This window comes from Panthera tigris, chromosome F2 (genome assembly GCF_018350195.1).
Source record: "Panthera tigris isolate Pti1 chromosome F2, P.tigris_Pti1_mat1.1, whole genome shotgun sequence".
NCBI lineage: Eukaryota > Metazoa > Chordata > Mammalia > Carnivora > Felidae > Panthera > Panthera tigris.
The window spans coordinates 43864990-43881873 of record NC_056676.1 but is presented as its reverse complement, the minus strand read 5'-3'; the positions used below and the strand labels follow the sequence as shown (position 1 = coordinate 43881873).

The following is a 16884-nucleotide window of genomic DNA, read 5'->3' as shown; positions in this document are numbered from 1 at the left end:
CCCCTGCACTAGCGCTCTCTCTCAAAATAAATAAGCATTAAAAAAACATGGTATTAAATATATAAATAAATACATGAATACATAAATAAAACAGATGGGAAAATCAAAGCTTGGCAAAGTTAAATAACTTGCCCAGGGCCATACATCTAGTATGTAGTAGAGCTTGGATTTAGATTCCGGTGGGTCTGACTTAATCAGCGCTCTCAACAGCGAATAATAACATTAGCTAATATTCACTGAATGCTTATTAATATTCAGCAGCACTTTTCTTCTTTTATTTCTTTTTTAAATTTTTTAACATTTATTTATTTTGAGAGACAGAGAGAGAGCATGAGCGAGGAGGGGGCAGAGAGAGGGGGAGACACAGAAGCAGGCTCCACGCTCTGAGCGGTCAGCACAGAGCCCAATGCGGGGCTCAAACTCATGGGCCACGAGATCATGACCGGAGCCAAAGTTGGATGCTTCATCGACTGAGCCACCCAGGTGCCCCGTAGCAGCACTTTTCTAAGTGTTTTATACGTATTGATTCTTTTAATTCCCATAAACAAACCTATGAGGTAGGTGGCATGAACAGTCCCATTTTATGGATGATGAAACTGAGGCCAGGAAGGCGAAGCCTGTTGGACCGTCAGGCTCACAGGAAACCCAGCAGCTTCAGAAGTGAGCCTGCGTGTGAACCGCACCCTCCCGTTGGAACCCCCGCCACGGCACACTCACGGCTGCAAGTCTTGCCGTTGGGGTCCAGGCTGTAGCCCCGACGGCAGCGGCAGGAGTAGCCTTCCTCCGTGTTGATGCATTCATGCTCACAGCCCGGTTTGTTCAGTGCACAATAGTTGATTCCTGAGGAGAGAGAGAAAGGGCAGACCTCCTGCAGGCTCTGGACCTCCCCCAGGGCTGTGGGGTTAGCCCCTTGCAGCAAATATTCAGTAAATAAGGTGTTCTATTGGATGGAGAAGAGAGCTCCTGCTCTCAGGGAGCTGGCTGGAAGGAGAACCTGGGATCAGAAGTCTAGATTCTCCAGCATGGGTCTTCTTCCCCTATGATGGCCAAGAGCTGGTGAAATGGGTTGAGGACCCCAAATCCCAGCCCATCGCTTCCCGAGAAAGATGGAAAAGCTGGGAAAATCCAATTGGGCTAATTGGGCTTTCCTTCGAGTTAACCTCATCACTAGGGCTCAAAGCATGTAGGGAACCGCTGTCTTCAACGATATCTGACAATGACATGGGACAGCGCAAGGCAGAGTAAACAAAACCTGATGGTGTAAGATATCTAACTCTCTAGGAGAGGCAGGACACGGCAGTTACATTAAGAAGGGTCCAAATGCTCAGCCTCGCTCGGGGTGAGATCATGACAGCCTCCATATCAAGCAGCTGAAGACACATCTGATGCCCCCCAGATTGCTGCAGTTGCGTCCTATGGCGACATTCACCCCCGTCCGGGCTGTGTTTCTGCCAGCAGGTGGGAGCGTCATCATAAGCAGGAGCCAATTAGCATTTCATTTGCTGGTAGAAAATGCTAAAACCACAAGAACCCCCCCCCCCAAAGAGCAGGTTATGGGGGAGATGGAGAACTGTAAAAGGAAATAAAATGAGCTTGTGGGGGGCCTTTAGGAGACTGGTGCTGCAGGAGATCGTCCCTCTTGTGGCTGAGCCGGATCTGTTTAACTGCGTTGTTCTTTCTTGTAGGGACGTGGCAGACCCTGTGGGTTGCCTTGCCAACAACCGTTACCCTGTCTTCTTGGGACTAGCGCCCTGACCCCACAGCCATGAATCGTGACTGATCTCAGCCAGCCTGGCGATCATCCCTTCAAGGGTCCGTCATGTGCCCTCCCAGGCGACCGGCGGATGGAACTTGCCACGTGCACAGAGTTTGAGCAGAAGTGGATGCAGACTGAGCACACGGAGAGAACTCTCACCACACACAGGGAATGGCCTGGGAGAAGAGATGCCACCACCACGGTCATCGACCCCCTGGGAACTTTCTGTAACTCATGCCTTCTGCATGAGGGGGGCCAGAAAATCGTTAGCTGTGTGTGGTTTCAGTTCATCAGCCCCGAACTCGTCAACAACCTTACCTGTGTGGAACAGAATACAATGCCACAAAACTAGGGGCTTCAGTGAAGGAAAAGGGGCCTGTCAATAGAACACTGGCCACATACCAACAGACAAAACAAAAAGAGAGAGAGAGACAGAGACAGAGAGACAGGGTACAAAGGGTGCTACAGTCTGGAGCCACATTGGGGAGGGTCTGCAGGAATCCTTTTGTTAACACCTTAGAGAGGGGTGAAGTTACTTCCAGTAAACACAGTTTTAAAAAGGCAGCATTCAGCCACTATGTAAAACAGTACGGAGTTTCCTCAAAAAATTAAATACAGAATTACCATATGATCCAGCAATTCCACCTCTGGCTATTTACCGAAAAGAATCAAAAGCAGGGACTTGAATTCAGCCTTAAAAAGGAAGGAAATTCTGACATACGCTGCATCATGGAGGAGGCCTGAAGACATTATGTTAAGTGCAATAAGTCAGACACAAAAGGACAAATATTGTATGATTCCACTTATATGAGGTAACTAGAACAGGCAAATTTAGAGAGACAGAAAATAGAACGGTGGTTGCCAAGAGCTGGGGGGGAGACAGGAACGGGGAGTTGTCGTTTCATGGGTACAGAGTTTGAGTTTGGGGAGATCCAAAAGTTCTGGAGTTTAAGGGGATGATGGTTGTATAAGAATGATGGTTGAATAAGAATGTGAATGTACTGGGGCGCCTGCGTGGCTCAGTTGGTTGAGCGTCCGACTTCAGCCCAGGTCATGATCTCACGGTCAGTGAGTTCAAGCCCCGGGTCGGGCTCTGTGCTGACAGCTCAGGGCCTGGAGCCTGCTTCGGATTCTGTGTCTCCCTCTCTCTCTGCCCCTCCCCCACTCATGCTCTGTCTCTCTCTCTCTCTCTCTCTGTCAAAAATAAATACACATTAAACAAACAAACAAAAAAGAGAATGTGAATGTACTTAATGCCACTGAAGTGTATTAGAATAGTCAGAGGTGCCTGGGTGGCTCAGTTGGTTAGGCAACCGGCTCTTGATTTTGGCTCAGGTCCTGATCTCACGGTTCGTGAGATGGAACCCCACTCTGGGCTCTGTGCTGACGGCATGGAGCCTCCTTGGGGTTCTCTCTCCCTTTCTCTCTGCCCCTCCCCCACTGGAACTCACACTCTCAAAACTAAATAAATAAGCATTTTTTAAAAATGGTCAGAATGGCCATTTTTATATTATATATATTTTCTCACAATTTTTTAAAAGCCAGCATTGTCTTTAAGAAAGATTTATATTACAAAATACCTAAACTGAAAAACATTTAGAATCTTTTTTTTAAATTTTTTTTTTAACGTTTATTTATTTTTGAGACAGAGAGAGACAGAGCATGAACAGGGGAGGGGCAGAGAGAGAGGGAGACACAGAATCTGAAACAGGCTCCAGGCTCTGAGCTGTCAGCACAGAGCCCGACGCGGGGCTTGAACTCAGGAACCGTGAGATCATGACCTGAGCCGAAGTCGGATGCTTAACCGACCAAGCCACCCAGGCGCCCCAAAAACATTTGGATTCTTAAAGATGTTCTCGCTCAGCTATCTGGCAAACAGCAATTCAACACTGACTCCAAATGGTTACTTATGGCAAAGTAACTGCAGATCTCTGCTTTCTTTACATGCTTGAGTTACATTTCTTTATGCGTGTGTTACTTAATTAGTATTTACGGAGTACCTACAATGTGCCCCGTGTCTGTTCTGGTCTCCTCGCTAAATGTATGGTACTACATATGGGACAGGCTTGCAGGTAGCTTTATCTGGTGAAGCCCAGAGTGTCCAGTGAGCCCCATGAGAGGCCAGTTGGCAGAACGGTCAGACAAAAAATTGTATTTTATTTTTCTTAAGTTTATTTATTTATTTTGAGAGAGAGGGAGAGAATCATGGGGTAGGGGCAGAGAGAGAGAGAGAGAGACAGAGGATCTGACAGCAGAGAGTCTGATGTGGGGCTCAAACCCATGAATTGTGAAATTATGATCTGAGCCGAAGTTGGAGGCTTAGCTGACTGAGCCACCCAACTGCCCCTCCGACAACACAATTTAAACAGAGCTCATGCGTGCCAACTCGTAAAAAGCTGGAGACTTCACTGAGAAGGTAAGACATCAAAATATGTAAGATTAGTGACCCTGGACAGTAAATTATAATGCCAATGGAGTGGCACAGTTAGCAGGTCTCAGAAAAATTGGTTAGGCTACAAAACGTTAAAGCGGGACGTCGTGTTCCTTTGGTTTAGCAAACCCAGGTCCAGAGAAGAAAAGCAGCCTGTTCAAGGCCACACAGCCAGTAGGAGTGACACTGCTAAGACCAGCCCTCCCATCTCCATCCTGTCTCTTCAGAGTGTGATGCCTCCAGCTCCAGGGAACACCAGCTGTGGTGCCCAGCATGAGCCATCCTGGAGCCCAGCTCCCCGGCTCACACCCACATATGATTCCACCCTCGGGCCCCCCCTCGACAGCCAGGCCAGTCCTGGCTTCTGTGCTTTGCACCACCGCCTTAATAATTTATGCCTTAAATCAATGACACTACTTTCCAGAGAAAGAAATTGTGCCCAGATGAGGAGGAAGAATAAATCCCGGCCGAGAGACTTTTCTTCAGTAGAATTCTGCCTTGAACTGTGTTTTCCACCTTAATTGGATAACGTCAAATTCCTCTGAAAAATAGATGTCTTATTAGATTTGAAAATAGCCCACATCCATCAACTGTCTATTAAACGTAAATGGCTGTACCCTGAGCTTGAGATCTGTAATGCTCTTGAGATCCTCAAACTCCTAATAACAAACTCCAGATTTAAATCTAATTTCTTGCTTCCCTCTTCCATGTAATGCTCTAGAGAGACAGTGAGTGCTCGTTGCCGTGAACAGCTGTCTGCCATAATCGACTGAGTGCAAACATGAAGTCAGGGGCAGCTCTAGGAGGCTGACCTCAGGAGCCCAGGGCTGGGTTTGCAGCAGACAATGGAAAATGTAACGATGAGGCAGGATGTTGGGAGAAGGGCTGATGAGGACATCGGGTTTTAGACACAAATTCCATTTTTCTTGGATGAAAAAGTAGGGCACCTGGCTAAAGAGGAAATGGAGCTATAATCACTCAACATATATGAAGGAGCATTGGGGACTGTGGAGAGGGCCACGACCCACGAACAGGCCCGTCTGTGGTGGTCAAACTGCTCCCAATGGTCACTGCCTCTCCACTGGCCCTTCTGTTCCCCACTTCCCTCCCCTCTTGATAACAATGCATGCATGTACCACCTTGGATCCTTCTCTTAGTGCATGTGCCTCTCCTGGCAGGATGTGAGGCAGAGGTCGAGGGAATCCTAGATGACTGGTAAGAGATGAAGACTTTCAAGCATATTCCCTGCCCTGATGGCCACATGCCTAACTTGTTCCCCTTTTCCTCCACAATGTGTGTGTCTGAGTTGAACCGGATCTAATTTTTCCCCACATAAGAGCTTTTGGTCCACAAACGAGTCCACCTGCGACTGATTTTCCCTGGGTGTAGTCAGCCACTAACACACTTAGACCTAGAAGAAGGTGTAAATAGCAGAGAGAGGCGTGGCCAGTCCAGAAAAGTTGGTTTTCCACCATAGTTATGCATGTGTGGTCTAATGAAAAATATTCCACTTCATTGTTTTCGTGTGTTGAATGGTGCCATCGGTTAAAATTCCCATTTCATGCTCAAATGGTTCCAGGGTTTGCATCGAGGCTAGGCAGCAGGGATTACCTTTTGTAAGGCACCAGTTTCGAAACGTGGTGTCTACAACCATCTACCACCATCCAAGGTCAAACACTTGTTAGAGTGAGTTGGTAAGTCCACACGTGCTGGGAGCAGAATGTGGCTTGTCTGGATTCAGTGACATAGCCCACAGTGCTTTTTCAAAAGAAATACATGGTCAAACTTTTGAAAATTCAGTCCTGCTTTGAGGCAGAGCACTGCCATACATATCACCAAGAAGAGGTGGTGAAGAAGCGCATAAGAAAATACACCCCTAAATGGAGGCTCCAGAAAGTTCTACAAACACCACTGCCAGAAGAACACAAACAATTCAGTGTACATAAGTGTGGACTGACTATGGAAATACTTTTAAAAAGTTCACAACCTGTATGGCTTAAAAGGGCCATCTTTCTTAATTATTTTTTAATGTTCATTTATTTTTGAAAGAGAGAGAGAGCACACGAGATGGTGGGGGTGGGGGCGGGGAGCAGAGACAGAGGGGGACAGAGGATCCAAAGTGGGCTCTGTGCTGACAGCAGACAGCCCGATGTGGGGCTCGAACTCATGAACCACGAGATCGTGACCTGAGCCGAAGTCAGACACTTAACCAACGGAGTCACCCAGGCGCCCCAAAAGGGCCATCTTTCTAACAAGATTGAGCAATTCAAATAAGAGGTGCAATTTCTCCAGGATGATAAATCTCAGAGAGATCCATTTACTCACTCGTTCAATCATTCATTTGTCTTGTGTCGCACTTTCACGTGCCAAACCCTTGAGGTGTTGAGGATTCAAGAGTGAGAAAAACAGGAGAATCTTTGTCCTTGTGGACTTCCCATTCTAGTGGTTTCTCAGGGACAGTCTAGTGTAAAGAGATCTCATTTGGGGCTCATGCTCTAGATCCCCCTTGATGTGCCAGCCGACAGGCATTTGAGTCACTCAGCACATCATTAATTTCATCCTGCTGATGCCATGTACCTCTCGAACGCTGCGGAAATACCCCAGAGTCCTGTTTTTTTCCTTCCTTTATGTCAAAGAGGATAGAGCAGCAATTTTCCCCTCTTAGCAGCCAGGAAGTGTCTCATCTGGTAAGACCGGAAGAAATGAATCCCTTTTACCTCCTGTCTCTGGGCCCAGGCTTTTCTTTCACAAGGTCCCAAATACATGCTGTGGGGCTAAGGAGGAGGGAGGGTGTGCGCCCTCATTTCATGTAGGTTAGGGCTTTGGTTTGGGCCTCAACTTTGCTCAGTGGATCCCATAGGCAGACTCAGTCTAGTCAATCTCTAAAAATCATCTCCATCACAGAACTGGGAGTGACAAAAGGTAAAATAAAGGGCAGAATAGTATCAGTGAGCACAAATGCTGAGTACACGTATACTTGCTGAAGTTTTGCAAGGAAAAGGAAAATTAGCAGAGCATTTATCAGAACAAGCCCTTCTACAGCCAGTGCAACTTACTTCTGCAGGTTTTCTTATCTGGATTCAGGATAAAACCTTTTAGGCAGCGGCAGGAATAGGAGTGAACTGTGTTAACACACTCGTGCTGGCATCCATGATTAGGTGAGGCACAGTAGTCTATCTCTGGAAAGAGAAAAATCGTAAGAATGGTGAACAAAATAATAAATATCACAGAGAAAAACCAAGGGGATTTCATTCTTAATTTTCCCTAAATAATAAATTCCTGTAACCTCAAACAGTCCTGCTATGAAGGGATCTCTCAGTGAAGCTATCTCCATGTTTAGGGATATGGCCTCCCAGAGAGAACTTTCTCAACATGTTACAAAATGTATGCAGCAAGTGAATCTGAAGATGCTTTCCTTGTCTGGGTTCACGTTAAAAGCCACTAAAATAGGGGCGCCTGGGTGGCGCAGTCGGTTGAGCGTCCGACTTCAGCCGGGTCACGATCTCGCGGTCCGTGAGTTCGAGCCCCGCGTCGGGCTCTGGGCTGATGGCTCGGAGCCTGGAGCCTGTTTCCGATTCTGTGTCTCCCTCTCTCTCTGACCCTCCCCTGTTCATGCTCTGTCTCTCTCTGTCCCAAAAATAAATAAAAAAAAGAACAAAAAACGTTGAAAAAAAAAGCCACTAAAATAAAAGCGTGGTTGAGTGTTGTTTGTTGTCTCGCAAGCTGGGAAGAGAGAGCTTAGCTCAAAGTTTTATGGAATTTATGCAATGAAAACAATGGAAATCTTCCCCAAGTCGAACTCCAGACCACTTAAACCCCTCAGACACTGAGCCAAACAATAGGACACAAAGTCAGATCCTGGGAAAAAGAAGGAATAAATGACAGAGATATCCTCATTGTAAAGTACTGTCCTCGTTACATCACGGGACTCATTTGCACTTAGATTTTCTCAAGGTTGCACAGTCAGAGATTGTGATCTCTAGGTACACATTAATTTAAATCAAAACACCAAGAGAAAAGAAAGGTTACGTAGAATTTTTTATAATGGGATTTTACTTATATGAGTATTTTTAGATAGGGAAAGAGACTTCTATTGAAGGGTCTGATTATTTTGCTATAATGGAATTAAACACACTGTTTAAAACTGCCTGAAATAATTAGCAGCTGATGGGGTCATAAAAGAAATATTTTTGTTTTGATGAGGATTTTACTATATTACAGAATATGTGACCTATGGATATCATTTTAATAATGAAGAATTTTAATAATGAAGAATTTCCTAGCCTGTAACAGAGGAAACAAAATGATTAAGAGAAAGGCGCACAATATCCTTAAAAGGAAAAACACGTAGTTTTTAAAATCAAGTAGTTTAAGTCCTCCAACTTTGGGCATCTTTTTCAAAATCCATTTAACTGTTTTAATCCTTTGCGTTTCACACATATTTTAGAATCAGCTTGTCAGTTTCTGCAAAAAAGCATACTAGGATCATGATAGATATTGCTTTGATGTATAGATTTGGAAAGGACAGACAGCTTAACAGTATTAAGCCTTCTGATCCATGAATGTGATATATCTATTTATTTAAGTCTTCTTTAATTTCCCTTAGCAATGTTTTGTAGTTTTTGTAGTATAAGTCTTTCACATCTTTTGTCAAATTTGTCCATAGGTAGTACATATTTTTGATGCTATGGTAAATGGTTTTTTTAATCTTAATTTTTGATTCTCCATTGAAAAAATGTAAAAAATAGTTGTTTTTTGTATATAGACCTTGTATCCTGCAATTTTGCTAAACTCACTTAATAGCCCCTTTTTGTAGACTCCACTGAATTTTCTACATAGATGACCCTGTTGTCTGTTAATAAATATGCTTTAATTCTTCCTTTCCAACCTAGATTTCATTTCTCCCGCCGCCCTTCTTTTTTTTACCCCTAATACAATGGCTAGAACCTAGAGTACAATACTAAAAGGAGGTGGTGAAAGTGGGCATCCTGTTTTGTTTCTGATCCTATAAGGAAAGCATTCAGTCTTTCATCATTGAGTATGGTGTTGCCTGATGATTTCTCCACTGATGCACCTCATCAGATGGAGGCAGTTCTTATCATTCCTAATTTGCAGAAAGGTTTTTTTTTTCTTTAAAAAATCATAATTGAGGGGTGCCTAGGTGGCTCAATCGGTTAAGTGTCCGACTTCAGCTCAGGTCATGATCTTGCAGTTCGTGAGTTCGAGCCCTGCATGGCGCTCTGTGCAGACAGCTCAGAGCCTGGAGCCTGCTTTGGATTCTGTGTCTCCCTCTCTCTCTGTTCCTCCCCCACTCTCTCTCTCTCTCTCTCTCTCAAAAATAAATAAAGATTAAAAAAAAATTTTTAATCAAAATTGAATGTCAGGTCTTGTCCAATGCTCTTTATCTTTTGAGTTGGATTTTATGGTTTCTGCTCTTTAGTATGTTAATATTGTGAGTTACATTGATCACGTTTTGAATGTTAAATCAACTCTGAATTCCTGGGATAAATCTTTCTTGGTCATGATGCATTATCCTTTTTACATATTGTGGGATTTGATTGCTAAAAATATTTAAACAACTTTTACACGAATTTTATGAGGGATACTTATGTGTAGTTTTCTTTTCTTGTAATGTATTTTCCTGGGTTTTGTATCACGGTAACGCTGGCTTCACAGAATAAGTTGAAAAATGTTCCCTCTTCAGTTTTCTGGAAGAATTTATGTATTGATATTAGCTCTTCATCCTATATTCACCAGTTAAGCCAACTAGTCCTGGTGTTTTCTTTGTGGGAAGGTTTATAAGAACAAGTTCAATTTCTTTAATAAACAGAGGCCTTTATTCATATGATCTAATTCTTCTTCAGTTAATTTTAATTAGAACAGACTATTCATCAATCAAATAACACCAAAAAACATGTATTTGTCAATTATCTCTATATATTACTACCTAATTTTATGAAGAAAGGTAATTAGACATGATAATAAAAAGAGCAGTGAGAAAAAATTTTCTCTTAAGTTAGCAAAAATTTTTTTCAATCGTCTCCTCAAAACGCTTACAGTAGAGTATACATTGGTAAAACTTTTTGGAAATAACTTTCAATATACATCAAAAGCCTTAAAACTGTTAACAGACTTTGACTCAGTAAGTTTCCTTTTGTGTTTTGTTCCTAAGAAAATGATCAGAAAATGCAAAGACTTACATATGAGGACATTTATCACAATACAATCAGAGTAGCCAAAAAAATTATTGAACACTTTGTGATACATACGTATGATAGATTATCATGAAGACATTAAAATGTTTTTGATAAAGTTTAAAATGACATGTGAAAATACTCATGATTTAATGTTATACTGTATGATCTCAACTCTATAAAAATATATTCATATGCATAAAAAGGCTGGAGGGAAATGTAGCAAGTCAGTATTAACAATGGTTATCTCTGGGTGATGACAGATCGTTTCATTTTATACAACTTCATTTCTATATGATCTAGTTTTCTACAGTAAGTATATGTTACTTTTGTAGTCAGGAAAGGTATTAAAAACAAGTATGTACATTCATAATTGTGAAACTAGTTGCCATGGAAAATAGCATTAAAATATAGAAAAAAGAACAGTGTGGGAAGTGCCCAGTAATGGAGAAGAAAATAATCAGGGAAAATTGCTGGGGACAACGTGTATAGCTTCTTATGTCTACACCCAAACATAAAATACAGCCAACAAACAAAGCCATTTTAGGATTTCAGTATAGGGAAGTGGCCATGAGCTCACAGGTATCACTGGAATTTGGGGGAGCAAACCTATGACTATAGACAGGACAGGCTGTATGCTCTGTGGACCATACTACATTACTATGTCTCACTCTGTTCTAGTCATATGGACTTCCTTATTGTCCCTCATCATTGCCAAGTCTCACAGTTCTTGCCTCAGGGCCTTTGCACTGGTGTTGTATGTCCCCTGCTTCAAAAGTCTCCTCCTTCCCTCACCTCTTTCAAGTGTTTGTTCAGATTCCACTTTCTCGTGAGCCCTGTATTCTCATCTACTCTGCTCCAACAGAATGTAAGCTATTGCCCAAAAAAACAGAAGTCTTTTGGTTCGTTTTACTTAGCATTGCATGCTTAGTGTCTCCAATGGCATCTGGCACATAGTAGGTGCTTGACAAATATTTGTTGAATGAATAAACGGTTATCAGTACCACTCTTCTTTACCTATAAATATTTATTCATTTTTGAGAGAGAGAGACAGAGACACAAAGAGAGAGAGCGTGTGTGAGTGGGGGAGGAGCAGAGAAGATGGGGGCACGGTACAGAGGATCTGAAGTGGGCTCTATGCTGACAGTAGCGAGCCCAATGCAGAGCTTGAACTCATGAACTGTGAGATTATGACCTGAGCTTAAGTCGGATGCTCAACTGACTGAGCCACCCAGGTGCCTCAATTATCAGTACTACTCTCAATGGAGTGTTTTGGAGGGTTTAGATGTAAACACCGCCCACTAGGAACCAACAAGGGATCACTAAGGATATAAGACAGCTCTTATATAGTTCTTCAGGCTTCTTTTGGCAGGCTGCTTGAAAAATCTCCCTCCGTGAGGATCTCAGCTCAGCAATTAACATCTTCTGGGTACAGACATTCAGCCAGTTATAGATGCAAACAATTAATTATTCTTTCATCCAGCACACGTTCCTCCATCTGGTCTATGAGGCATAGGGCCTTCATCAGCAAATCGGTCCAATGTCTGTGAAAGTACAGATAGTCCCTACCACGTTTTCCAGGCCTAGCTAGTCTACTAAGCGAAATAAAGTTATTCTGATATGACTTAGTCCTAATGACCAAGAAAATACAAGAAGCCTAATTTGTTCTTAGTTTCAAAGTACAAGGAAGTCATTCTCAGCTCAGTTTAATGAACCACTTTCTAAGAGTCAGAGCTGCACAAAATGGAATGCACTGCATGGGGTGTAGTGAGTGTCCTGTCAGTAGGAGTATTTAAGTGCAGGATGGATGATAGCATGATGGGAATATTGTGAGATGGGTGGTTGGGCTAGAACTAGTTTGAACTTTCAGGTCCCCTCCAATCGAGAATCTTTGATTCATGTACAAAAATTCATCTCACAAAACTAAGTAGCATATTACAGTAGGTTAACCATAAGTTGGCTATGGAACCTAAATTCTATACATTCTATATTTTATGCCTTGGATTCAGTATAAAATTATTTCCTTCCTTCAGGTTTCACTTTTAAAGCAAGTATAAATATTCATGTAGTACTTTCCTCTATGCAAAGCATTCCTACTTGAAAAAGGATGGAAATGCCAACCAAGTTATCAATGGAGTCTAAAAAATAATGACTATAATGATCTCAAAGTCAGTAAATAATAAATAGCAACATGCTATTATATGTTATAAATGTCTACAATTACCTTTACTCACTAGAACAGGTATTAGATGATTAAGCATTAGACTTGAAACCCGCAGTCTCCTTGATACCAAAGACATGAATCCCTGTCCAGTGGACTGAAGTCTTCTATCTTTCTCAGGAAAAGACCCTGAACATCTGAGAATGTTCTCGTGCCTGGCTCAGTAGTAGTGGTTTCAGATCAGACCTTAAAAAGTCTTGCCATAATATGATCTAGCAATTTGGAAGCAGGGATTTGAACAGATACTTGTACGTTCATGTTCATAGCATCATTACTCACTAGGGCCAAAAGGTGGAAACCACCCACGTGTCTACTGACAGATGAATGGGTAAACAAAATGTGATGTATACATACAATGGAATATTATTCAGCCTTAAAGAAGAAGGAAATTCTGACAGTGATGGCAGTGATGGTTGCATAACAACACGAATGTTCTTAATGTCACTGAACTGTACACTTTAAAATGGTTACAGTGGTAAATTTTATATTACGTCTATTTTCCCACAGTGAAAAAAAGTCTTGGCAATATTTTGCAAAGTTACCATACCTGCATATTTCCACTCTTCTCCCCTCTACAGAATATTCAGATAGACTTGGATAGGTTGCTTTAGGGGAAAGAATTGATATAAAAAGTGGTGCTTTTTGGGGGCGCCTGGGTGTCTCAGTCAGTTAAGCGTCTGACTTCGGCTCAGGTCATGATCTCACAGGCCGTGAGTTTGAGCCCCGCGTCGGGCTCTGTGCTGACAGCTCAGGGCCTGGAGCCTGCTTCGGATTCTGTGTCTCCCTCTCTCTCTGCCCCTCCTCTGCTCACCCTCTCTCAAAAATAAATAAACATTAAAAAAAAATTTTTTTAAGTGGTGCTTTTTGAATACTTACGTATTTTAAATCATACTCTTTGTTCAGGAACATAAGGCTCTATTATATATACTTTGGTTTAATCATAAATTAATCACGTTTGGTATATTACATTGACAGTCTACATTTTCAGACAATAATTACACTTACTAATTGGGTTAGCCTTCAAATATACTTTTGGTTAAAAATAGAGATGAAATTTAAGGAACTGAGTATCTTTTGTTTTATTTCATTTTTTTTTGCAAGTTTACGAGAAGTGGAAAAAATTTTTTAAAAAAACCTCTCAACACCACAGCAGCAGCCAGGCTGACTTGGCTGGAAGCTGATGTGATGCCTCATTAATTACTAACAGGATGACTGTCTTGATTCTGAGTTTCCACCTCCATCCTGTTTCTGTCTTTTTAACTGGCCCCTATTTCACAGTTCTTGTTCTTGTCCCTCACAGATGTGGGGTGCTCCCAAGGGTCTCCATTCTTACTGCTGGGCTTCACTTTATTTCCCACTCTCGCAGCTTTCCAAGAAAGCCGGGTGGGGGGGTCTCCTTCCTCCTGGCAGTAGCCTTTCCAGGTCTGGTTCTCACCCTACCCCAAGCATGATAGGAAGGGGGTCCTTTTTCTAGGGGACACACCTCCTGGATGCTGCCCACCCAGACCCCTCTGAGTACCCAGCCCTGCCTACTTCTGAGTCTCGACTCCGACAGGGTCCAGAGACACGCTGGAATTGCTGGGCTCCGTGCCTCACTGGCAAGGCCCCCGAGCTGGACCAGTCCTCCCCTGCCTCCCAGCCAGACCTCTTCTCCCAGCGCGCTTGAGCTTCCGTGTTGACTGGAGGGTCTCCTTGCCTGCATCATCCTGGGGCCTGTAATTCTCCGTGTCCCCAGGGATTCTGGGATAGGAGACATACTGAGCCACAGGATGGGGGTGATGGCGAGCCTCTGGGAACTAGGGGTGGGAATCGGGGGGTCTCAGGCAGGGAAGGAGTTTTGAGGAGGCAGGAGGCAGACTGGATAGGACGCGTGTTTTCCTCCAGGTCTCATCCGAGTGGAAGCCTGGGGCCAAGTCTTGAATTTTTTATGCACTATTAAACTTAGCTCGGGCATGTGGTATATGCTCAATAAATACCAATTTAAAGTCGTTGAAGGCAGTATCATCCCTGAAAAGAACTTGCTCAGCACCAGACAATTTGCTAAATGGTTTATATGGATTACCCCATTTAGTTTTCAAGACAACGCTATGAAGCAGGCAGTATTATGATCCCCTATTACAGTTGAGGGAACTGAAGCACAAATCAATTGCCCAAGGCCAGCCAGTGAAAAAGCAGAAGAGCTAGAATTTGCTCTGAGGCCGAGACTGCCCTTGGCAGCACATGGCCTCCTCTCTGAGGAACAGACCAACCCGTCAACCTGGCAACCACCTTCCCAGCTGTTACCACAGCCCGGGTTGCTGATTTACGGTTCAGAATGTTCAGAAGGGAAGGGAGACCAGGACCAGAGGAGGCCACTCATCACCCGCTTCTTCTCTCAATAAGCCGCATGCCAGTCGTGTGCCAGGTGTGGGCCTGAGCCTGTCTGGCTTATATCTTGGCACACCTTTCCTCCTCCCGGCCACCCTGGTCTCAGCCTTCTTTGCCCGGTGAATAAATGACAGCTCTGCCTTCAAGATTCAGCCAAAATATCACCTCCTCCAGGAAGGCCCTCACCTTGTCCATTGTTACTGGCACATGGTTAGGGCTCTAGAAATGCATATTTTGACTGGCCGTGTTCCTTGCAATTCCAGGCTCCACCCTTGTCTCCAGCTCCGGCGTTTATAAGCTATTGATATTTAGGGTTGAAGAGGAAGCTTACGTTTCAGGAGTTTTGTGGGGGTGCTTTTTAAAAAACTGTCCACGTATATCCTGCTTTCCATAATCAATGTGTTTTAGAAAGGCGGTGGGTACATGAACTTTTTACGAATTGAAATCCTATTTTCTCCTTGATGTATGTTTCAGAGATAACGTACACTGACCTGGTATTCAGCTGCACTTTTTAAAAATGCTGGGCCCTAATCCTTTAAAAACAACCTTCTCTCAAGTGAACCCCTCAACAGGATGATCGCCCACACACAATCCCTTAAGTGCCCTGACATACCTTTACATGTAAAAGAATGCTTTTGGAATCCTTTCGCAAAACATCTTTAGTTTGTAAGTTCTTATGGTCAGATGTTGGGAGCTCAAGTGAATTCTGACCTGTATGCGTGTAGTTAAAATCAAATAGAACTAAATATATCAAACAAAAGAACGAGCCGTTCTCTGCAAACCACCCTCCACCCGCCCCTCCCCCACCCCGAAGCAACCACATTCAACTCCTTCAGGCTCAGCGATTTTCTTATGCTCGCGTGGAGGCAGAGCTGAAGCCCACAAGCCACAGAGCTTCAGTGAAAGTATTTTTTAAGCTCTGTTAATACTGATGGGCACAGCCCGGCTGAGCCAGCATGAAGTCAGATGGTCTGATCGTCAGCACGTTCAACAGATGCTGGAAGACCATTCCCACGTGTGGTCTCCAATGAAAGACACCTCTGTCAAATGCCTTGAAGAGTGATATTGAGACAGGGTGGGCTACAGTCCTAGGACAAGTGACGAAAGGCCTGACAGAGGAAGAATGGGGCAGAAGTCATCAGAGTCCGCAGCACATCATCTTGTGCCACGATATGCTTGGGAGAATTCCCCGGCCACGGTGCCCACAGCAATAGCAGGAAAGAAAGTTTTTGTTGTTGAATCACTGTGCTATGCACCTGAAACTAATGTAACACTATGTTAACTACACGGGAATTAAAAGTAAGTCAATAAGTAAGTAAATAAAATGTGCGAGCCAAAAACTGTCAAACACACACACAAACTCTTTTTGTAGGTAACTTACTTGCACATGTTTTTTTATCTGGGTTAAGAGCAAATCCTTTAGGGCACCGGCAAAAGTAGGAGCCATCAGCATTCACACACTCGTGTTCGCATCCGTGGTTTTCTGAGGCACAGTAGTCCACGGCTGTAAATATGAAAACACAGAGTTGAAGGAGACACACAGACAGGAAAGGGAATAATAGTATGGAATGGAAATAACAGCATACTTATAACAAATATCAACGAGGATTAAGATGGTTGTCCCAAAAAAGTGCGGATGAATAAATATGATTCCAAGGCACTTCCCCCGCGATCACCCAAAACATAATCAGATCGGCAATTTACTTCAGAAGATAAACTAAAGAGGGGCGCCTGGGTGGCTCAATCGGTTGAGCGTCCGACTTCGGCTCAGGCCATGATCTCACGGTTGGTGAATTCGAGCCCTGCGTTGGGCTCTGTGCTGACAGCTCAAAGCCTGAAACCTGCTTCTGCTTCTGTGTCTCCCTCTCTCTCTGCTCCTCCCTCACTGGAGCTCTGTCTCTCTCTCAAAAATAAA

General features: G+C 43.5%; 1 protein-coding gene across 2 annotated transcripts in view; it reads right to left on the bottom strand.

The window, feature by feature from the left end:
- MATN2 (matrilin 2) overlaps window positions 1–16884 on the bottom strand; it is a 135278-nt gene that overhangs the window by 31989 nt on the left and 86405 nt on the right. For both annotated transcript variants that reach the window (XM_042973260.1, XM_042973259.1), the window contains exons 6-8: window positions 16351–16473; window positions 7244–7366; window positions 718–840 (exon numbers count right to left, since the gene is read on the bottom strand). In XM_042973260.1, coding sequence (XP_042829194.1) covers window positions 718–840; window positions 7244–7366; window positions 16351–16473 — 369 coding nt within the window. The remainder of the gene's footprint in view (window positions 1–717; window positions 841–7243; window positions 7367–16350; window positions 16474–16884) is intronic.